The sequence below is a fragment of the Hemiscyllium ocellatum genome, assembly GCF_020745735.1.
Source record: "Hemiscyllium ocellatum isolate sHemOce1 chromosome 40 unlocalized genomic scaffold, sHemOce1.pat.X.cur. SUPER_40_unloc_1, whole genome shotgun sequence".
NCBI classification, from domain to species: domain Eukaryota; kingdom Metazoa; phylum Chordata; class Chondrichthyes; order Orectolobiformes; family Hemiscylliidae; genus Hemiscyllium; species Hemiscyllium ocellatum.
In genome coordinates this window covers 112,972-138,044 of record NW_026867526.1, presented here as the reverse complement: position 1 = coordinate 138,044, position 25,073 = coordinate 112,972, and the positions used below count along the sequence as shown (strand labels likewise).

The following is a 25,073-nucleotide window of genomic DNA, read 5'->3' as shown; positions in this document are numbered from 1 at the left end:
TCAAAATACAATGAATAGTAAAAGCTGAAATAACGCACCAAATCATTTTTAGAGGAGTCTGAATCACTGCTTTCTAGGAAGTGAAGAAATTATTTGCATTTTACAGTTTACAGTCTGTCATAGTATTTGACACAACGTGTCTCACAGTGATATAGCTGGGGTATCTTGAGTACTGGGGCCAAGGGACCATGGTGACTGTGACTTCAGGTAAGAACTTTGAACTTTCTTAGTGACTTTTTAAAAACTTTCAATTCATGTGACTAATTTCTGAATTAAATGAAACTCAGATTCTGTGCTGAGTTTGGTTTGGTTCGGATTGATTTTTGTTCAGACTGATTATAGATTTAAGTTAAGGCTGAGCAAATAGTTAAAATGGTGGTGATGGAGTCAGTTGCTCGGTGTATCTCTTTTTTTTGATCAGATGGACATTCTGTGTGACTGGGTTACTTGAAACACCTAATGTCTCTTTATCAGTCAGCTATAAATAATGTTTAATGTCAGTGACACCCTGACTGTGAGTTTTATTATCAACAACAAACCCTAAGAATTCAAAGATGTTCAAGATATTACCAAACATGACTAAAATATGCTAAAATATCATTATTCATTTCTTGAAGATATGTTCTTACCATGATTATATTTTCTCATTTATTTTGTCAATTTTGTTGATGACAAGCAGGTTAGAAACTGTCATAAAAGTTTCTTGAGGTGCTATATTGCATTCTGTTGATTAGATTCTGAGTTTGTTTTACTTGATTCTGTTGAATTGAGTTGATTGGATTCTGACTTTGTTTTTACTTGGTTTTGTTGAATTGAGTTGATTGGTTTTTGAAATTTGTTTTATTTGATTCTGTTGAATTGAATTGGTTGGATTCTGATTATGTTTCATTCAAATCTGTTGTTTTGAGTTGATTGGATTCTGATTTTATTTTCCTGGATTCTGTTGAATTGAGTTGATTGGATTCTTATTCAGTTTGTGAAATTGATCTGCGTTTTCATGCTTTCTGAATTGGTGTTTTCTTTCTGGTGAGGAGATTGACTCTCTGGAATACTTTTCATTACCAATATTTGTGAAGTTCTTTTGTTTTTCATGAATCATTTCTGCATTTGTTAAACTTATATGACACATTTTTCTCTGCTTGATTGAAAACATTACATCCATTTGTAACGGTCTGAAAAACAACTTAAGGCAGAAATCCGGAAGTGTGAGAAATGAAAAGAAATATCAACTGAAGAGTCATTCTTCCGGAAACAACTGCTCTAGTGAGTTATGTGACCAAGGCCAAATTTCGAATTAATTAAAGTAATCCACTCATGAACTCGCAGGGCAGCATGGTGGCTCAGTGATTGGCATTGCTGTCTCACAGCACCAGGGTCCCAAATTTGATTCCACCCTCGGGTGACTGCCTGTGTGGAGTTTGCACATTCTCCCTGTGTCTGCGTGGGTTTCCTTCGGGCGCTCTGGTTTCCTACCACAGTCTAAAAGAAGTGCAGGTCAGGTGATTGTGCAATTGAGCACAGCCATAGTGTTCAGGGATGTGTATGTTAGGGTGCATTAGTCAGGGGCAAATATAAATTAGGGGGAATGGGTCTGGGTGGGCTACTTACTGTTCAGAGGGTCAGTGTGGAATTGTTGGGCCAAATGGCCTGTTTCCATACTGTAGGAACTCTCCTCTTAAAACCATGGGAGTACTTGCTGCAAACGCAGAGAATTCATTTTACATCGATGTGTTCAGGCGGATGCAGAGTTCACAAATTTGCAGAAGACATGAACTAGAGGATAACAGAGCACATTGTTTATTCAGACACTGAAAATAGAGTAATATTTATTTTAATTAATATACTTGACCGATCGGAAGGAATCTGCTCACATTAGTTAAGTGTGACAATCGTTTAGATTAGATTTCCTGCAGTATGTATTGGGCCATTTGGCCCAACAAGTCCACACTGACCCTCTGAAGAGTAACCCACCCAGACCCATTCCCCTACCCTATATTTACCCCTGACTAATGCACCTAACACTATAGACAATATAGCATGACCAGTTCACCTGACTTGCACATCTTTGGATTGTGGGAGGAAATCCACACAGACACAGGGGAGATTGTGTAAACTCCACATAGGCAGTCACCTGAGGCTGGAACCGAGCCTGGGTACCTGGATCTGTGAGGCAGCAGTGCCACATTTACCTAGACATCCGTTAAAGTGGGCAACTCCAGACAGAAGCATGTTTTCAATTCATACCTTTTTAAACATTTTAGTTCATTAAAAGCAGTTAACAAGAAAATAACCTTGCCCTAATTCCTTCAACAGAAATGCTTTCCACACTGGAATGCAGTATTGTTTATGCAGTGCATGCAAAATCTCCACAGTTCAAGGAACATTTTAAGAATATGTAAAAATAATTTAGAGAATAACCCATTTCCTCCAGATCTGTGCTTTAATTGGTGATATTTCCCACCTCAATAATTTTGTTAAATGCAATGACTTATTAAGTTTATTAATTCAGTGGTTATTTATGTTCATTGTGAGCACATTCTCGTTCATGTTAATCCACTGGTTAGTTCTTCTGATGAATATTCACTTAGAGTGAAGATATTTGACGTGAGGAGTTGAGCAATGTATCCTCTAGGATTAAGTCTGTTGTACAGTTTGTTTCAGTGCGATCTCTGACTAACTTGTCAACGGTCCTGACCATTTGTAAATTGTCCAGTTCGGATACCTGAATCTCAGACAGTTCAATTTCATCTTGCGCTTCAAAACCACTTTTATCTGCCAGAAATGCAATAGGTGCCTCAGAATTGAGAGCCCTGACTAAGTTGTTCCAATCAGAACAAACGTTTCAGTAACAAAAGGCAGATAGCAAGAGTTTTGAAATTGGTTGTTGGCAACAAGAGATATTTGATTGAGCGAGGCAGAGGGAAATATGTTGCATATTTTCTTTGTGCCTCAGTTATGCAGGACATGTTTTGTGGCATAATGTAGAATCAGAATTTTTTTTGCATCTTATTATTTGAAAACCTATTATCAGCTTTTAATGTCACTGGCAACGGTCATAGTACACTTCAAAACATTTTAATCTTTTTCAAACTCAGTAGACCGTCTGGTGCAGCAACATTCCCAGGGGAAAGTGGAAGGGAGTTCGAGGTTGGAATCCAGTGACAGTGAATTGATGGCAATGCAATTCCTAGTTTTATTCCTCTGTAGTTCCCATAGAGGTTGAACAATTTGGAGCTGCTGTCAAAGTATTCTTGGATAAATGTTGAAATGTTACTTTCATTGTACAAACATTCTGGAACAATCCCTGGTTGTGGGAAGGTGTTAATAACTAACATGGTTTATATACTGTCAAACAGGTGGCTATGTTCTCCGTGATAGTGTCGAGCTCATTGTGTTCAGGTCTGTTGTGAAGTTATAGTAGGGTCCCTGATTCTGTGCCAGGTGGCCTGTGTTCACTTACAACCTGTTAGAGAGGTATGTAACACCATCTCTTATCAGGTTACTTCAATGCAAGAAAGCAGATTGAGATGTTTGGGTGTTTGTTGGAATTCCACTCACAGAGGCCAGTGAAATCTATTCAATCTTTGTCCTGACTTGTGTCTCTTAGATATTAAACAGAATTTTGGTGGTTAGCAGCTTTTTCCAGATCAATATTTGTTCACAAGCTTTTGGGCATCGCTAGATGGGGTTAATGGAGTAAGTGCTCAAAGAAATCCCAGCTTTTGACTTGCTGTTCTAACAATATCATTTCTAACTTATCCTGAATGAATCATTTTCAAAGTATATTTGATGAGATTTTGCTGAGGCTGTTTTACTTTATATTAAACCAGTGCTGTCGCTGAATTTGATAGTTCAGTACGGTGAGGGTTCCGCTGAATCCAACACTTGCAGCAGATGGTGATAGCTTTTCAGTTGGTCTTCCATTGCTATCTCAGACCATCCAGTACCTCTGCTAAGAATTCTGTTTCCAACAGGAGTCAAGCCAACGTAATCACTGTTTATCTCAACAGGTGTGAGCTCTTGTACCAAAAACATGAAAACAATTTGGTGAAGAGGGGGTCTTTGGATGCGAAAGGTTAACCTTGCCTTCTCTCCACAGGAGCTGCTAGACCTGCTGAGTTTCTTCAGAAGTTTCTGTCTTTATTTTGGTTTTCTAGCATTTAAAGTTTGTTGTTTCATTGAAAAACGTTCTGTTCAATTAAACACGTTCTTCAGAGAAAAGATGCATTTGAACAAATTGCGAATGCTCAGAGATATTATTGAATTTGAGTGCCCTGATCTCGAGCTGTAGTTTCACAAGAAACTATTATGAAGTAACAACACACTGCAGAGTGCAGTGGCTGCTGTAATTGGGTGGAAGTTATTTTGATCACGCAAATAGAGGATGTCAATGATCCCGTTCCAAATAATCAACAGAAGTTTTTTTTTAAAGCATGTGTGAAACAATTAATTTGTTGAAATATTTTAATAAAAAGTACTCACGGCCAGTGCTAGCTTAATGAATGACACAATGATAGGAAGGTAGGAACAAGAGGAGGGCACCAGCCCCTCGAGCTGTTCCCCCACTTACTTAGATCTTGATGCATCTGTGAGCTCAATCCCCAGGTCTCCCTTTGGCTAAAACTCTTTAACACCTTTATTTAACAAGCAAAAACTATCCCAGATTTACTGATTCGACTGCCCATAACAAAGGGAGACACCATTTCTGAAAGACATTCCTGTGAGTACTGTGACACAATGAGGCTGGAATTAATTGCTCATGAAAGTAAACTTTAAATCTCTGACAATTTCCAATTGAAACATCCCAATCATCATATTTCATTAATTTAACACTGTAACTTGCCTGGAATCAAGAAATATAATGTGTGATTGCCTTGCTAAATATGAGGAGAAAGTGAGGACTGGAGATCAGAGCTGAAAATGTGTTGCTGGAAAAGCGCAGCAGGTCAGGCAGCATCCAAGGAGCAGGAGAATCGATGTTTCAGGCATGAACCCTTCTTCAGGAAGGGTCCTTGGATGCTGCCTGATCCTTGGATGCTGCCTGACCTGCTGCGCTTTTCCAGCAACACATTTTCAGCAGTTGTTAAAAATGAGGGAAGCTTCATTCCTATTATATGATGAAGAAATAGCTCTGTTCATTCAGTGAAAACACAGTCAAATCACACAAAAAGAAAACCATGATTTGGAGATGCCGGTGTTGGACTGGGGTGTACAAAGTTAAAAATCACACAACACCAGGTTATAGTCCAACAGGTTTAATTGGAAACACACTAGCTTTCGGAGCGACGCTCCTTTATCAGGTGATGGTGGAGCGTCACTCCGAAAGCTAGTTTGCTTCCAATTAAACCTGTTGGACTATAACCTGGTGTTGTGTGATTTTTAAAAAAGGAAACCATGTCATCTTGTGTAGACACACAAGTGCCTCAAGTAATTTTCAATTCTTCCAGTGGTTGTTTGAATCTCTAGACAGGTGTGGAAGTGTCAGACTTTTTATATCACCTTGAGAAACCAGTTGTCATCAGTCTATATGAATTGCTGAAGTTTGTGTGGTATTAGCACATTCACAGCGCTGTTAGGAAGTGAGTCCCATGGCTGTGATTGAGGAAGAGGAAACAGGTAGGGAAATAGTTGAGAGTCAAGCTGAAGTCTGATTTGGAGGAAAGCTTTACATGCATGTGTGCCCTTATCCTCAAGGATCACAATTTTGGAACATGCTGCCGAAGGGACATGTCAGCATGCAAAATGGAAGCTGAAGAAGGCATCTCGGCCTCTCTAGAAGGCTATTCCATTCATGGGATCATGATTAATCTTGCTGCTCACCAGTTTTCCCAACACTCGATAACATTGAACCTGACTGTTCAACAAAAGAATGGTGAATTCTTTTGGAATTCTCCACCACAGAAATTCATAGATTCAAGACTCATCGATTCTTGAAAGCGTTGTCTCAAGTACCTAGTGTGTTGAAGGTGTTTGGCACATGTACCTTCATTGGTCAGAGCACTGAGTGCAGGAGTTAGGACTTCATGTTGTAACTGTGCAAAACATTGGAATGAACTGCCAGAGGAAGCGGTAAGTGCAGAGATCGGTCCCACATTGAGAAGACATTTGAACAGCTACAGGAACTGGATCGGTCTGGATGGATATGGGCCAAAGGCAGGCAAGTGGAATGAGTTTAATTTGGGAACTCTGGTCAGCATGGCTGGGCTGGACCAAAGGAACTGTTTCTGTGCTGTACGACTTTATGACTCACTGACTTTATGGTGGAGGAGGCTTAAAGTTGGAAGGTGGTGAGCAAGTGAGGGGCTAGATTGGGCATGTGGGAGAGTTTGGGCTGGGAAGCTGGTTGGCTGGCTGCTGGGTAAGCTTGCGTGCACTCTGTCTGGCAAAAGGTGGCATCAAGGTAAATGGTAATGGTCACAGGATAATTTGGTCGAATTGTGCTTGGTAGGTGAGGGGTAGTTTGAGCTGAAATGCAGGAGGTCTGTCTTTGCCAGGCTGATTTATGGAGAGGTGGGCAGGATGCCAGGCTGGTTAGTGTAGAGGTGGGCAGAGTGCCAGGATGTTTCGGGGGTGGAAGGTCACTGGAATGAAGTGACAGGTGGACGTGTTGTCAAAATGCAAAGCTCGGAGTCTGGCAAAATGGTAGGTTGTAAAGCACAGATGCCAAAGGAGCTAGGATGCAATGTGCACAGGTTGTCTTGGGTAAGATGACAGGTCAGGGCTGAGGTCATACCTTGGGTAGTGGGCTTTTGTCAGAGGTTGTGAAAATGATGGTGCCAGGTCCAGTCAGCGCCAGATTCGCCATGGGCCAGGTGCAGGGTGGCAGGAGTGTAAATGACTGAAAGGAATTGAGATCATATGTCCATCTGGAATATAGAATATAGAACATTACAGTGCAGTACAGGCCCTTCAGCCCTCGATGTTGCGCTGACCTGTGGAATCAATCTGAAGCCTATCTATCCTACACTATTCCATTTTCATCCATATGTTTATCCAATGACCTTTTAAATGCCCTTAAAGTTGGCGAGTGTACTATTGTTGCAGGCAGTGCGTTCCATGGCCCTACTACTCTCTGAGTAAAGAAACAACCTCTGACATCTGTCATCTATGTCCTCTCCTGCTAGCCATCACTATTCAAGGAAAAAAACTTTCACTGTCCACCCTCTGTTTATCTTTTATGTCTCAATTAAGTCACCTCTCAACCTTCTTCTCTCAAACAAAAACAGCTTCAAGACCCTCATCCTTTCCTCATTAAACATTCCCTCCATACCAAACAACATCCTGGTAAACCTCCTCTGAACTCTTCCAAAGCTTCCACATTCTCTCTATAATGTGGTGACCAGAACAGTACACAGTACTCCAAGTGTAGCCACACCAGAGTTTTGTACAGCTGCAACCTAACCTCATGGTTCTGAAACTCAGTCCCTCTATCGATGAAAGCCAGCGCAAAGTATGCCTTCTTAACAACTCTATCAAACTGGCTGGCAACTTTTAGGGATCTATGTACATGGGCACCGAGATCTCTCTGCTCAGCTGCACTACCAATATGGATTGCCTTGGATGTGTTTTGTGTGATAGGGCTTGTGTGTTCTGGGCATGAATGGGTGTATAGCAGGGTAGGGTTTGTCAATGTGAGTGGAAATTTAGGTCTAGGCAGAGTAAGTGCAGTGGTTAGTCTGAGAGATGAGGTTTGGTGGTGAACTGCGGATCAGTTTGATAGTTATTAAAGTTAAAGATTACTTGTTCATTTCTCAAATCATATTTACGTAAATACTCAGCTGTAACAGTCCAAAGTCTCTGAACCTTAATGGTTCTCCATTTTTCAGAGGCCTCCAGAATTCAGATCATTGAAAATGAGACGTTTCAACTTCCAGCCAATTGGCCTGAGTTCAGCCGTGACAGCCATCCTCCCCGTCCCAGTGCTCAGCTCCTGCCTGTGCTGCTGCTGCTGCTGCTGCTGCTGCTGCTGCTGCTGCTGTGACCTTCCTCCCAGAGAGAACATTCTGCCTTGCAGTGATAAGTGAGGAAGGCTCACTGGACCTGATTTCCAAGTATGGGGACGGCAAACACGGGGGGACACAACTTTAAAGTGAGGGGAGAGAGGTATAAGACAGATGGCAGAGGTAGTTTCTTTACTCATTGAGTAGTAAGGGTAGGGAATGCTTTGCCTGCAACGGTAGTAGATTGTCCAAGTTTAAATACATTTAAGTTGTCATTGGACAGGCATATGGATGTACATGGAATAGTGTAGGTGGGATGGGCTTTATATTAGTATGTCAGAGCAGCACAACATCGAGGGCCGAAGGGCCTGTACTGCGCTGTACTGTTCTATGTTCTATGATTCACTCTGATTTCTCTCCGGGGGTACTGCCAGCTGTTGGGTATTTCCAGCAGCAGGGTACCTAGTGGGGCGGCACGCTGGTTCCGTGGTTAGCGCTGCTGCCTCACAGTGCTAGGGACTCGGGTTCCATTCCAGCCTCAGGTGACTGTCTGTGTGGAGTTGGCACTTTCTCCCCACATCTGTGTGCATTTTCTCCCACAGTCCAAAGATGTACAAGCTGGGTGAATTGCAAATGTTGTGTTCAGTGATTGGGAGGTTGGTGCATTAGTCAGGGTTAACTGTAGCATAATAGGGTAGGGGAATGGGTCTGGATGTGTTTCTTTTCAGAGGGTGGGTGTGGACTTGTTGGGCCAAATGGCCTGTTTGTCTACACTGTAGAATTTCGATGAATCTGCATTTCCTTGCTTTGTATTTTGTGAAACTTCTCTGCTCTTCACAGCAATCCAATGAAAGTGTCAGTTGGTGAGATCTTCAAACAGTTCCTGGGGTGGGATCAGGATGTTCTTCTTCCTAAATGATATGGCAATGGTCAAGGTCGAGGGCATGTTTCTAAAGAGGGAACCAATGATCATGATCAGCAACTGGTAGGAAACAAAAATAAACTCCAGTTATGCTGTAGACTTCAGCGGGAGCATACTGGCAAATGTTTACAGCTGAGGATACATTTGAGTAACTGATAAGGTCAAATTAACAGAAACTAACATGCTCAATTGGTCATTCTATTGTAGAGACACCATCTCCCCCCACGCTTTATGGCCTGGTCTCCTCCTGTGAGGAGCACAACACCGATTCGACAATCTTTGGTTGTTTGGTGATGGACTATTTTCCTGACGTCACCAAGGTAACCTGGAAGAAAGGTGGGGAGCTAATCACGGATGGATTGAAGACTTACCCATCAGTGAGAAACAAGAAGGGAACCTACACCCTGAGCAGCCAGTTAACCCTGCCCGGGTCAGCGGTAGATTGCCCCAGCAAAATCTACTGTGAGGTTGAACACAGCGGGTCACACTCACACAAGAGCAAAGAAATGCCATGTGGTACGTATTGTGGGAACTGAGATAAACAGAGCATCTGGGATTAATATGAATAAGGCATTATTTATAACCATTTTCACAGAATCACCTTATACAGCACAGGAAAAAGGCCCTTTGATCCATCCAGTTTACGCCTATCAATAACAGCCACCTAACTATTCCAGTCCCATGTGCCAGCACATGATCCATTGCCTTGTGTGACTTGCCCTTGCAAGGATGCATCTCAATACTTCATACTTATTGTGAAGGGCTCAGTTTCGACATGACTTATAGGTGCTGAGCTCCAGGCTAACACCACCCTCTGTTTGATTTTGTTTTCCCCTGAGATCCACTTGGAACCTCCTGGCCTTACCTTCACCCTGTGCCCCTGAGGCATTGATCTCTCCATCAAGGGGAAAGGTTTGATCCAGTTTACCCAGTCTATGCCTAAAATAATTCTAGACATCATGATAATCTTCTCCCTAATTCTCCTCTGCTCCAAGGAAAACCCCTGTCTATCTCATCTAGTTTCATAACTAAAACCCTCCAACCCAGGCAAGATCCTGGCAAATCTAATCAATACTGCCTTCAGTGTAATCACATTCCTTCGATAACATGCACACAACGCGTCAGTATGGCCTAACCAGTGTTCTATTAAGTTCCAGTATTATCTCCCTGTTCTTCATTGTCAATGTCTAGGCTAATAAAAGCAAATATCCTCCCACCTTCTTAGTCTCTTTATCCAGATGACACAGTACTATAGGGGAACGGTGGGTACATGCACCAAAGATCCTCAGGCCTTTCTAGGGTTCCACCATTCAAAATGTCATACCTCACAGATTCTTCTGCCAAATTCCATCACCTTACATTTATCCAGAATAATTTCCATTTGCAACTTCTCTTCACATACAACCAACCCTTTTATATCCTCCTGCAATCTAAAGCCATAATGCTCATGACTTACCAACATGACAGTTTTCATTTCATCTGTGAATTCACTGGTTCATCCTCCTAAATTTGAGTCTCAATCATTGGTATGTAAGAGAAATAACATGGAAATCAACACCAATCCCTACAGAACACCAGGAGACATAGATTTCCAGTCACGCAGATACCCGATGACTATTATCCCCTGCTCCCATCACTCAGCCAGTTCGAGATCCAATCTGTCAAATTAACTCGGATCCCATTGGCTCTGATTATTGCTATCATCTGGACATCGAGTTATCTCTCTGAAAACTACTATCAAATTGTTACACATGACTTTCTCTCAATAAAATCGTGCTGAAAGTTGTTGATTTATCTTCCAAATGAAGACTAATTTCACTTTTCAATAGTTTCCCTACCACTGAGACTAGCTTGACAGATCTGTGTTTTCATTATTTATCCCTTCCTTTGTCCTGCGTAACAGTGCAACGTTGGCTGATCTACACTCACTTGGCACAACTGCTGTGGCCAAACAGTAATTCTAAATTATTGTCAGCGACCCAACTATTTCACCCTTTGCATCGCTCAACCGCTTGGTATACTTTTCATCTGCCCTGGAAATATAACCACTTTTCATTCAGCAAGACAACACAGAACATCACGTCATGTGTCCTAATTTCTGAAAGTACATCACAACACCCCTCCATGATTTCTGTCCCCACATTGTCCGTCTTACTAGTGAACACTGACACAACACATTTGTTTTGACCACAACCTAATCCTCCGACTCCACTCCAATAATAACACTTAATGGGCATTACTGTTTCCCGAATAATTCTTTTATTATGAATGAGCCTGTAACTTTTAAAAATATTTTCCTTTATTTTGACTGCTATTATTTTCTCATGGTCCCTTTTGCTCTTCTAATTCCTTTGTCTTTCAAACTCCCCCTTTCATGTTCTGTACTCCATACTAATTTCTATTGTTCTGAGATTTCAGTATAGATCAGAAGCCTCCCTTGTTTCTCTTTATCTCACCCTCCATGCCCTTTGGTGTCCAGAGCCCGCTACATTCTTGGTCCCATTCAATGGCTTCCTGAGAAATGTCCTCCCTGTGATTTTCCTATCTCTTCCTTAAATGTGTCACACTGCTCTGACTCAGATTTACCAATAAGTGTCAGCTTCCAGTCCACTCTGGTTAAGTCATTACCTGTTCTTACTAAAATTGTCCTTCCCCTTTTCAGAACTTTGGACCAATTTCTATTCCTTTGCAGTACAATCTGAAATCCAACTGATTTACACTCACTGTCTGCAAAGTGCACCAATGTTTTACCCACTGGGTCGATTTCATTTCCAAAAGTTAAGTCCAGGTTCACCCCTTTCTTGCAAGGTCTGGATTAAAATTCTCCGTATTAACACATACTTTGTTAAAATATTCTCCTGGGGGCATTTTCAGAATTGTGCTCCCTCTAAACTTTTGACACAATGAATATCCAAGCCTATGCTGAGGAAGTTAAAAACCTCTTTTCTTATTCCCCTATTTAATTAACATTTCTCTGAAATTTGCCCATGTCTTTGCCCTTGGTCTTTTGGACCTATGGTAAGGTCTATCGTGTTCTCCCAGTAGTGATGGTTGCTGTATTTTGGTTTTGAAGTACTGTCCATTTGCCTTTGTTCGAGGAGGTATCCATGATTTCATTTCTCTTTACAGCCTAAAATACTCTTGTCAGAATTGCGACAGAAGCAACATTCTGTGCCGCAAACCCCCGCCTCCATCCTTTTCCATCTTTCCCTGTCTCGCCTGAAGGCATTAAATCCTGGAATATTGAATAGCCACTCCTGCCCGGCTCTCAATATGTCTCCGTGATAGCAACCGCATCATTTCCTCATTTATGGCAGTATTTCATCTGCCTTGTTCATCAGACTCTGTCATTAAAACGAATACCATCCAACGTTGCTATCTCCCTTCTGATGTTACCGGCCTATCGTTTTTATGCCTCCTTGACTCCCTTGCTGTGCCCTATAATTTTAGCCTTTCACATTGTCCTGCTGATCTTTCTGTGTGGATCCCAGCTTCTCCAGCACTCTGCACAATTATGGTTCTTGTGTCCATTAACCACAAGAAACCTTGATATATGAGAACTGATTGTATTTGTTATGAAATTCATCAGATAATTTATGCGATGTGTTTCCTAAAGGTACAGGTCCTCTCCCACCAACCCTTCTCCTAACTGTGAGCTCCAGTGAAGAAATCGCAAGCAGCAAGTTTGCAACCGTCGTCTGTTCAATCATCGATTTCCATCCGAAGTCAATCTCCGTGAGTTGGTTGAAAAATGGCCGACTCTTGGATTCTGGCTTCTTCACGTCTCCCGTGTGTGAGGCGAACGGGAACTTCTCGGTGACGAGTCGGCTGATGGTCCCTTATGGTGAATGGTACAACAGCGCAGTCTATACCTGCCAGGTCACTCATGAAGAGAACGTTCAAAGTAAAAACATCACCGCACTCCAGGGTAAGAGACACATACTGAGAGAGCTACAAATCACTCTGAACTCTGATGTGAATCAAACACACTAATTTATCAGGCGTAGTAAACAGCAAGGTCCAGCTTCTCGTTTCCCAACATGTCACGTATCTCATTTCAGTTTGATTGTTACATTAGCATTGCTCATAATTCAACATTTTGGCAAGTCAGAAAAGCATGTTTCCTCTCTGTTGAAGATAGATATATAGACAGTGAGCTTTGTTAAATAGTTTGTTGCCTGACCTTGCTGGGAGAGGCATTCAGAGTGCTGAATCCTTGCCTGGTAGTGGCTTCAAGGATAAGTTTGGGGGTGGAGGGGCGATATTGGAGAGATATCTCATTGAAACATAAAAAATACTGAGAGACTGAGGTCGAGTGAACGTGGAATAGATGTTTTGACTGGTAGGCGAGACTAGGACCCAAGGGCACAGTCTCAGGGTCAAAGGGGCATCGTTTAGAACTGAGATGGGGAGGAATTTCTTCAGCCAGAGGGTGATGAATCTGTGGAACTTGTTGCTGCAGAGGGCTGTGGAGACCAGGCCATTGTGTATATTCAAGCCAGAGATAGTTTGGCTCTTGTTTAGTGTGGGGAGAAGACAGTAGAATGGCTTTAGCCCGAAACGTCGGTTTTCCTGCTTGTTGGATGCTGCCTGACCTGCTGTGCTTTTCCAGCATCATTCTGATCTAAACTCTGGATTGGCCGAACAGCCTTATTCTGATCCTCTATCTCATGATGATGTGGTCTCAAAATGACGTGGTTAAAATAAGCAGGGACCCTTACTTGAAAATAAATCAGAATGCGTTCAATGCTTCATTTCCTGATCAGGAATGACCTGTTGGCCTTGGACATTGTACGACATCGATTTTTATCTGGTACTGAGCTCTTTAACTTCATTTATGGGATCAGACCACAGACCAAGTGGGTATCACATTTGATGAACTGGGATAAACGTGGTCTCACTGAGCTTCTTTAAGATGCTCTCTGTAAGTAGTGGATGAGGGAGGAGAATAAATTCTGGTAAGAATGCTACAATAGGGATGAATGAACGAGGAACTCGAGTCAGGCTGATTTAGCCTGGTTTGGGGTGGTGATGTTTACACAGTGGGTAGTGGATGTCTATAAAATTAGTGTACATTTCCATCACGTTTGTAGATTAATTTAAGATGCTTTTGTTTGTTTTTTTTCTCCCCTGCTCTATGAAGAAATTAAAAAATGCAGCTAGGTAAATAAAGTGAAAGTACAAACCAGTCATGAACGAACTGAATGGAGGGAAAGACTTAAGGAGATGGGTGTCCTTCTCAATATCCAATGCTGTACTCAGTGCCTTGTTTTCAGATCTACTCCAAACTCAGCCCACGAGGAACAATGACATACATTAGAGAATGACATCACACCAATAACGCAAAGTATTTTTGATCACGTTAAATATAATGAACAGAATTTCCATGGATATTCACCGCTCCTGTAACACTTTAGAACTCTGCAAAGAGAATAATTATTATTTATTATAATTTGTCCGAAATTTGAGCTGTGATTTGGCAGTCAGCGTGACCAGCAGCACTTGCACCTAAGGGTTATGAACATGGAATTGAACTCATTATATTCAGATTATTCTTGTCCCAAGTATCAATAGATGGTCTTAAGTGAGAGACAAACTCTGAAAGAAAGGTAATTCCATGGGTTACATAATGGTATCTTCGATGATTTTACCTTTTTTCACAGGTGTCACTTGTTACAAAGCCAGTGTTCTTTAGGAATAATGACACAGGGTATGTCATAGGTAATCACAAATGCTTTCACAAATCAAAATACATCAACAATAGTAAGCATCGTTTCAGCAATGGTTGGAGTTGCCATTTTGAAGGTGGTGTCTTCACCCTGTGAAGAAGTAATCTGAAGATTGGGTGTTTGTATCATAAAGGGGCATTTTTCATTGACTTTGATTTTTGTTTCATAGAAGATACCGAGTGCCACCCTAACACCGTTAAAATCCTCCCACCACCAGTAGAACAAGTCTTACTGGAGGCGACGGTGACGTTAACCTGCGTTGTGTCCAATCTTCCTTCTGGAGTCAACGTGACCTGGAAACAAGAAAAGAAGCCTCTGAAATCCGAGATTGCTGACCAGCCTGGACAGAATCCCGACAGCGTGATCAGCAAATTAGACATTTCTACTGAAGCCTGGCTGAGTGGCGTTACTTTTGAATGTGTGGTGTACCATCAGAATCTCCCGACTCCGCTGAGAGACTCCATCCACAAGGAGAAAGGTGAGCGGTGAGATTAAAACACAAACATCCCATGTGTAATCCAGATCCAGTTACATCAATGGCAGGCTTTGATTGGTAATGAACAAACACCGTTGGGAGCATTAATGATGCATCTGAAGGCAGGATAGCTAAGTAGCTGATTAAGAAAAAGATGGACCAAAGGATATTGTATTCTGATTAAGTCAGATAAGGTGGGAAGAAACCTGGGTTGTGATGTCACCATCAGCAATGACAGTTGGACAGAATGCCCTTGTTGTGGGCTGGAAACATGGAGGCAACTTTCACATTAAACTTTACTTTTTTTACTGAACAGAATGTGTCCCATACTGCTCCTTTAGAAAATGAAAGTGAATAAATCCCAAATTTAAAATGGCGTATTTTAATATTTAGTGTAATTGTGATATTGGTTCAGGATGTTTTTGGTTGATTTATATTTGTCTCAAATATTCTGCAGTGATTAATCCGCTGGAGCCATCAGTGTCGGTCCTCCTGCCACCAACAGAAGAAATCTCCGCTCAGAGGTTTCTCTCCCTCACCTGTTTAGTGAGAGGTTTCTCCCCCCGAGAGATCTTCGTCAAGTGGACAAACAATGACAAGCCGGTGAATCCCAGTAACTACAAGAACACCGAGGTGATGGCGGAGAGTGACAACACCTCCTTCTTCATCTACAGCCTGTTATCCATTACAGCGGAGGAGTGGGCCAGCGGTGCTTCTTACTCCTGTGTGGTGGGACATGAAGCGATTCCATTGAAGATCATCAACAGAACAGTCGATAAATCCAGCGGTAAACCGAGTTTCGTAAACATTTCACTTGCACTGATGGACACTGTTAATTCATGTCAATAAAAATCTCAAAGTTGCATTTAATAATTTAACAGAAGTAATAAAATTTCTTTTCCCTCCAGTTGTGAGGTAAATACTGAATTAGTTGTTTCTCACTCTGACTTACATTACATCGGTGTAGTTAAAGTGGGTTATTAACAGGTCTAGGACAAGTGTCTTGTGCAGTTAATGTTCTCTGCTCAGATACACCCTGGGTCAGAGACAGAGTAAAGCTCACTCATTGCAGGATTCCGCCAAGTCCCTTATCCATCTTTAGTCCCTCTGTGACAAAATCTGACACTGTCCATTTTATGTCAAGGGTAGAGCACGAGGTTTGAACTTGGTGTTCTTGATTCCCCCCATTGGACATTCTTACAAAATTCATGTCAGTTTTCAACTGCCACATTGCACCAATTGGAAATGTAAATTTAATACAATTTGAAATTAAATTTGATTGGAACATACCAATAGTAAAGAGTGCAGAACAGTTTGAATGTAACCTTTGTTTGTGGGGGACTGCCAGGGATCTTGCGCCAGTGCATGAGTTGACAGAATGTATCTTCACTTTCACACCAAAGAGAATCGACAGATAAGTTGCCGTGGAGCAGAGGGGAGGGGAACGATGAATGGTCTGTCCTCTTGCTCCCTGTGCAGAGTTTTCATGGTAGATGTCCTCAGTAATGTAACCTAGTTACTAACAGGAACAGTCAGCTTCTTGCTTACTGTCCAAAGATTGAACATTTCCATGCAAAATAATACCTTTGAAACATGTTGGACACGCTTGGCTCTGTTAACAAATGATTAACATCGATTCCCATAATCCAAAACTGGTGTTTGCATCGTCCCGGTTTGAATTCCATAGTTTTGTCTCAGTTTTCTGGAGCACATGGGATCAATTAGAACATAGAACATAGAAAAATACAGCGCAGTACAGGCCCTTCGGCCCTCGATGTTGCGCCAACCAAAGCCTACCTAACCTACATTAGCCCAATAACCTCCATATGCTTATCCAATGCCCTCTTAAATGACCATAAAGAGGGAGAGTTCACCACTGCTACTGGCAGGGCATTCCATGAACTCACAATCCGCTGAGTAAAGTATCTACCCCTAACATCTGTCCTATACCTACCACCCCTTAATTTAAAACTGTGTCCCCTAGTGACAGCTGACTCCATTAACAGAAAAAGGTTCTCAGTGTCTACCCTATCTAAACCCCTAATCATCTTGTACACCTCTATCAAATCTCCCCTAAACCTTCTTTTCTCCAATGAGAACAGCCTCAAGTGCCTCAGCCTTTCCTCATAAGATCTTCCTACCATGCCAGGCAACATCCTGGTAAACCTCCTCTGCACTCGTTCCAATGCCTCCACATCCTTCCTACAGTATGGCGACCAAAACTGCACACAATACTCCAGATGAGGCCTCACCAGAGTCTTATACAACTGCAACATGACCTCAGGACTCTGGAACTCAATTCCTCTACCAATAAAGCCCAGTACACCATATGCCTTCTTCACAGCTCTATTTACCTGGGTGGCAACTTTCAGAGATCTGTGTATATGGACACCAAGATCCCTCTGCTCATCCACACTACCAAGTAGCCTACCATTAGCCCAGTAATCCATCTTCTTGTTACTCCTACCAAAGTGAATGACTTCACATTTAGCTACATTGAACTCCATTTGCCACCTTTCTGCCCAGCTCTGCAACTTATCTATATCCCGCTGTAACCTGCCACATCCTTCTTTGCTGTCCACAACTCCACCGACTTTCGTGTCATCCGCAAACTTGCTCACCCAGCTTTCAAGCCCCTCCTCTAGATCATTTATAAAGATGACAAACAGCAATGGTCCCAAAACAGATCCTTGTGGAACACCGCTAGTAACTGCACTCCAAGATGAACCTATACCATCAACTACTACCCTCTGTCTCCTTCCAGCCAGCCAATTCCTAATCCAAACCTCTAATGCACCCTCAATGCCATACCTCCGTAGTTTTTGCAGTAGCCTACCATGGGGTACCTTATCGAACGCCTTGCTAAAATCCATATACACCACATCTACTGCTTTACCCTCGTCCACCTCCTTAGTCACCTTCTCAAAGAACTCAATAAGGTTTGTGAGGCACGACCTGCCCTTCACAAAACCATGCTGACTATCCTTGATCACGTTATTCCTATCCAGATGTTCATAAATCCTATCACTTACAATTCTCTCTAAGACTTTGCCCACAACAGAAGTGAGACTCACTGGCCTATAGTTACTCGGGCTATCCCTACTCCCCTTCTTGAACAAGGGGACCACATTCGCTATCCTCCAGTCTTCTGGCACTATTCCCGTAGACAATGACGACATAAAAATCAAGGCCAATGGCTCTGCTATCTCCTCCGTAGCTTCCCAGAGGATACTAGGATAAATGCCATCAGGCCCAAGGGACTTATCTATTTTCATCCTTTCCAGTATTCCCCAGACCTCTTCCCTACATACCTCAAGGCCATCCATTCTAATCACTTGTGACTCAGTATTCACATCAGCAATAGTGTCCTGTTCCTGAGTGAATACTGACGAAAAGTATTGATTTAGTGTCTCTCCAATCTCCTCCGCCTCCACGCACAACTTCCCACTACTATCCTTGACTGGACCGATACCTACCCTAGTCATCCTTTTATTCATGACATACCTATAGAAAGCCTTTGGGTTTTCCCTAATCCTACCAACTAAGGACTTTTCATGTCCCCTTCTCGCTGCTCTTAGCTCTCTCTTTAGATCCTTCCTGGCTACCTTATAACTCTCTATCGCCCCAACTGAACCTTCACGCCTCATCTTTACATAGGCCGCCCTCTTCCCTTTCACAAGGGATTCCAATTCCTTATTAAACCACGGCTCCCTCACAAGACCCTTTACTCCCTGCCGGACTGGTACATACTTACCCAGGACACCCAATAGCTGTTCTTTGAACAATCTCCACATATCATTTGTGTTCTTCTCTTGAAGCCTATTTTTCCAATCCACGCATCCTAAGTCATGCCTCACCTCATCATAATTTCCCTGCCCCCAGCTATAACTCTTGCCCTGCAGTGCACACTTATCCGTCTCCATCACTAAAGTAAAAGTCACCGAGTTGTGGTCACTGTCCCCGAAGTGCTCACCTACGTCCAAGTCTAACACCTGGCCTGGTTCATTACCTAGAACCAAATCCAGTATGGCCTCACCTCTTGTTGGCCCGTCTACATATTGTGTCAGGAAACCCTCCTCCACACATTGGACAAACACCGACCCATCTAACGAACTCGAGCTATAGCTTTCCCAGTCAATATCTGGGATGTTAAAGTCCCCCATAACAACCACCCTGCTACTTTCACTCTTCTCCTGAATCATCCTCGCAATACTTTCCTCTACTGTTATTCGAATACCTGATATCATTTTGTTTCACATACAGAACACAAGTAGACATTTTCTAATAAACATATTCAGAAATGTTATCTCTGGGGCAGTGGGGATTTGAACTCACGCCTTTTCTCTCAGAGACAGAAATTCTATCACTGCAACAGAAGAGTTGCTCATAAAACGCTTATCTCTCCACGACGATGGGAAATGTTTCCTACAACACCAAGGTCAAATCTAATTATGGGCAATCCATTAAAGTTAGAACAATAAATTAGAATAATAAAAATTGCAGTCTGGTATAAGAACAGATACAGAGAGATGATCGCAAATTCACACGTAATGACACATATATGGGCTCTCACCTAAAGACACATATTTATGTGCACACTCAAATGTGCATATAGATAAGATGTCACACACGCATACTCGCACAGAGCCACACATGCAAGTGGTACTTGAACACCCACCTAAGCTCATACAAAAACTCACATACACAGAAAGAAAATTATTTGCACAAATGAACAGGGGTACTCACACATAACCATGAGAAATATAGACACACGGTAACACACAAATGGGCATGAATACATATACATTCATACAGCACAATGCGTACAGACATACACGCATGAACACACAGATACAAATTCCGAAAAATGTCCTCCCACATGTCAACTCATACAGGCACGTAAGTGCACAGAGATAAATATTAATATCATTATTTTCCCATTTTCAGAATCACAAACATACAATGACAGAGGCAGCTTAATTAGTTATTTTTAAACCACATTGATCAGCATGTATACAATGTCACACGTACACACAAATTCAGAGTCTCACATGCAGACACATAAGTGCATAGATCAACAAATAGAGGGGCGTTTATTAAATAAGGATAATGGGCACAAGCATCAGCAAGCATCCACACACAGTAACACAAACAAGCTTCTCAGGAGATGGTTTGGGAAAGATTGCCACACAAGCAAACATCATCATATAAATATAAACATCCATCAAAACATAACATTGCATGCTAACATTTATTAAGCATAAACATTAAGGACCTGAAACAGACACATAAGTGCACATTTTAGATAGCACTCATGAAAAGTGAACACTCACAAAGACATTACAAGATAAGCATAGGCAGCAACAAAATGGCATATTAGCATGATGATGCTTACACAATGTGAAAAGACCAAAATTTCGGAGCACAAACACATGAGCACACCAGCAGTAAAGGAACAGGAATATGTTTATTCATGCACAGACTCCAACATGGGCAAGAGTGAAGTAAGAGACTCTCATAACCACATACACTAACATTAAAGGGAAACCAAACACACCAAGCAGTAGGTCAAATAAATTAAGGGACACATGTACAAAAACTTATTCCTAAATATACAGATCCTACAAACAAAAATATGAAACAATGTCCTGACTGTGATGTCACTTATATTCACGATTTGCCAAGCAATTGGTCACCAATACATAAAGGTGAGAATCACATTTGAACTTTTATTCAGTGATGGCCACAATTTTCAACTAAAGTGCTGTCACAGCCTACATTTAAAATATAATGATATAATTAAAATAATCATTCGTAATAAGCATTCCTCAAATAATAATATCCTTAAATAATAGATTAAAAGAAAAATAATTTAAAACGTTCTGACATGGACAATGACGAAAGAACATGTGCAGTTAGTATTTGTAATTTCTTGCTGAGAGTCAATAATGCACTGATGGATACAGATAAGAGTCACACTTGAGAAATACCTGACTGCTTTATGAAGATGTAATGGTCTCTAATTACATGACTTGGATGCACATAGATCGATCTGGATCAATAAATGATCTAAATGCGTTCTCTCGTCTTTATATTCATAGATTCAATAAATCGCACTTGGATTGAAGACTATGACAATAACAGCAACATCTGGACAACTGCTTCCACGTTCATCACCTTGTTCTTCCTGAGTATTTTCTACAGCGCTGCCGTCACTCTGGTGAAGGTGAGAATAATCACATCTTTCTCACGCCAAGCAGCCCAATATGTTTTGTGAAATCTCTAAGTGTGCCATTGAATAAACATTAAATCTGAAAGTCCCTGATCATAAATATCTGCGTCATTGCTTTATCTCTCTTTTCCAGGTTAAGTGAATGAATTGTGGACTCCTTTGATTTTCCTGATCTGCTTATCAAGGTCTCTGAATTCCCAATCTACAATCTGTCCTGTTGCTGACTCTAACAGTGAGATCACTTCAGTTTACCAGTGTGTAACTGAGACAATTATTGATGGATTTTTGTTTTTACTTTGATATCTTTGAGATGGTTGTGGTTGGAAGAATTTGTAGCTTCCCTGTTGTTTGAAGCCCATTTGTTTTGTTTTTATTTGTTCCTTACTCAGAATGGTTGCCTACCCTTTCTGATGAGCCTTTGTATTCCCTTTCTTGTGACTGTTACTGATGTACAGAAAATTCCCACCTCACAGCGCATGTGTTCTCGTCTCAATGTGGCAACCAGCCATTATATTCACTTCTGTTAGCTTTTACATCAACTTTTTGGATAAAAATGCTTTCTGAAATGGTTAATAAATCTCGAATGAATATGCACTAACCTTGAGTTTGCTTCATTCTTTCTTCAAGGCCAGTCAGTAATCATACATTTTCCCACATCCTACTCCTTTCCCAGCCAAATACTTTCACTTGTTCTGTTTGGTTGTGTTTCATCCAGTCATTTAGTTTAATGTTGCGCTGCCATGCCGCCCACTAATGTAAATACATCTTTCACACGATATGCCTGATGGAACACTCCAGAGGCAGAATGATTAGAGAACATTTCCTCTTATGCACCAAGGGTCACGGCCTCGGGTCACGTAATGATACAAATTAGGAGCTTTGCTCCACCAGAAGCCTATGAAAGGCAGGCAAAGGAGTTTGAAAGTTTACTCTACACCGTCTAAACTACATGTACTCCCAATGTCCGGACAGCCTGGGTTAGTAATGCATAACTCACCACCTAAAACGCCTAACAAAACATTCATCAGCCAAAAATGTCAACGTTCAGTCAGGTAGTCAGACAACAACACGTGCACACTCCAAGGGCGGATTCTCAGAACTGGAGATTTTCTCACACATAAATCTCATGGAGCAGAATTCCTGGGATCTATTTGACACACCACACCTGTCAAATCCCAGGAAATGAGACTAAGATCTATCTGATACAGGGATATTACTGAACAGCAACCCTCAAAAATATTAAATCAGAGGTCGATGTTGATCAGGCAAGGCAGAGATCATGAGTCCCTGAAATATTCAGCCATTGGGATCTATATGACGCAAGATGGAATTGAGAACCAATCATAGCAACTGTTCACAGAGTCTGGGAACTATCAGCAGAGGAGAACATTCTCAATTTCTCAGAGTTGGTGAGGTGTATCATCCCGGGAATAGTGTTGTGAATCAGTCACGCACCCAATCTCATATCTTCGCATTTTGTCAAAAATGTGGCACCTGAAACTAGATGCAATATTCCAGGTGAGACAAGAGACTGTTTGATTTCAGTGTAACATAATTGCTTTGTGTTTGTTCTCTGCGGTGTTATTGATGAAGTCGGGTTTATTTGCTCTTCTGTCCATGTGTCATGGTACATTCCCTGATTTGTGCACATACACACGGAGGATCCTCTGCTCCTTCACTCCCTTTGGGTTTACCCCCTTACTGTTGTATGTTCCCTGAATTCATCACAAAACAAAGAAGTACATCACCCCTCCCTGAGATGGAGATCTATCTGACACACCGATATTAATGAATAACAATCCTCAAAAATGATCAATCACAGGTTGATTTCGATCAGAGAAGGCAGAGATCAGAAGTTCTGGAAACCCTGCTGCTTTCCACGTCCTTTCCCACAACCCGTCTGTCAAACTTGATGCTCTATGCTGTTCTTCCAATATCCTAACATTTTACCTTAAATTGCTATTAATATTTTTCTGTTATTTTGCATTAGAGACCAAAGCACAGGTTGGAACAACAAGGACTCCAAACACTGAACTCTGAGATCATACACAATAAGGCAACCTACATTCTGAAACAGCAAACACCCGTTAACAAATGGTTGGCAAGTACAAAACAGTGGGTGAGATTAACTTGAACTCATCAAAATAAAAGGAAAGTACTCTGGAGGTACAGCGGTGTAGGCAAGACCTGGGAATGGAGTTCGTTTTTTAAAATTCTTGTTTATATCCAGAATTTTCCTTCCACACAATGTAACCTTTTATTTCCCATCACCCAAGTCCCCCATAGTATCTTTATTTTCAGCTACTAACTATCACCAGTGAATTGAATAATTTATGTTCAAAGCCCCTCCCACCATCAAAGGTACGGCAGAAGTAGGAAGAGCTAGAAGGAGATTGGAGTCAATTTTTCTTGTGGTGAAACATTACTGCTGTTCTACCACAAGGTATTTCTGAGGGATGGTCCAGTGAAGCTGTGTGGATGGAACTCATAAATAAGAAGGGCATGATTATTTTGATGCAATTGTAATAGTCCCCCCAGTAGTCAGAGTGAAATTGAGTAACAAATATGTGGAGAGATCTTATTTATACGTAAGAATAATAGGATTGTAATAATCACAAATTTTAACCTTCCAAACATAAAGTGGGACAGCCATGGTCTTAAGAGCTTGGATGGAGAGGAATTTGGTAAGTGCTAAAGTCAATTTTCTTCATTAATATACAGATGTAACTCTCACAGAAGGAGCAAACCTGACCTACTCTTGTGATAAAAGGCAGAGCAAGTGACTGAATGGTTAGTAGCGGAGCTTTTTGGGGCTGGGGTCATAATTCGATTAGTTTAAAATATCTATGGAAAGGATTGGCATTATATATAAGTTAAAGTTCTTAATTGAACTAGGGCAAATTTTGATAGTATGAGACAAAATATTTCAAGAGTTGATTAGAGTAGACTGTTTGCAGCTCAAGGGACGGCCGGCAAGAGTGAAGCTTTCAGAAGTGAGATAACGAGAGTTCGGAGGCGTGATGTTCCTGTTAGTGTGAAGGTAAGGCTGGTAAGAAGAGGGAACACTGGAGGAATAAAGATATTGAGGTTCTAGTTCAGAGTAAGAATGAATCATATATTAGATATAGATAAATGAGATCAAGTGAATCTCGAAGAGTACAAGAGGTGCAGGGACATTCGAAAGAGGGAAATGAGGAGGGCAAGAAAGGAAAATGAGATAGCCTTGGGAGATAATGTTAAAGATAATCCAAAGAGATTCGACTAGTACATTAAGAGCAAAGGGGTAGATCATAGAGTCATAGAGATGTACAACTTGGAAACAGATCTTTCAATCACACTTGCCCATGTTATCCTAAACTAATCTAGTCCCATTTGGCAGCACTTGGTCCATATCCCTCTAAACCCTTCCTATTCTTATACACACTCAGATGCCTTTTAAATGTTGAAATTGCACCAGCCTCCACCGCTTCCTCTGGCAGTTCATTCCATATACACCATCCTCAGCATGAAAAAGTTACTCCGTAGGTACTTTCAACTTTTTCCCCTCTCACTCTAAACCTATACTCACAGTTTAGATGAGACTCCACCCACCTCAGGGAAAAGACCTTGTCTATTCACCATATCCATGCCTCTGATGATTTTGTAAACCTTTATAAAGTCACCCCTCAGCCTCCAACCCTCCAGAGAAATCAACCCCAACCTATTCAGCCTCTCCCTATATAACTATACATGGCTGTGAATATGTGTAAGCCTCGAGGATTGGCTTCATAAATCA

The 25,073-nt window shown here is 41.5% G+C and overlaps 1 gene segment (V, D, J or C); it reads left to right on the top strand.

Moving 5' to 3' along the window:
- The first annotated feature begins 86 nt into the window (after window positions 1–86).
- LOC132808803 (Ig heavy chain C region, membrane-bound form-like) lies at window positions 87–21,896 on the top strand. The segment is given in 7 exon segments: window positions 87–207; window positions 9,070–9,378; window positions 12,479–12,790; window positions 14,761–15,069; window positions 15,524–15,853; window positions 21,168–21,292; window positions 21,432–21,896. Coding segments are annotated over 7 exon segments (1,413 nt in total).
- The last annotated feature ends 3,177 nt before the right edge of the window (window positions 21,897–25,073 follow it).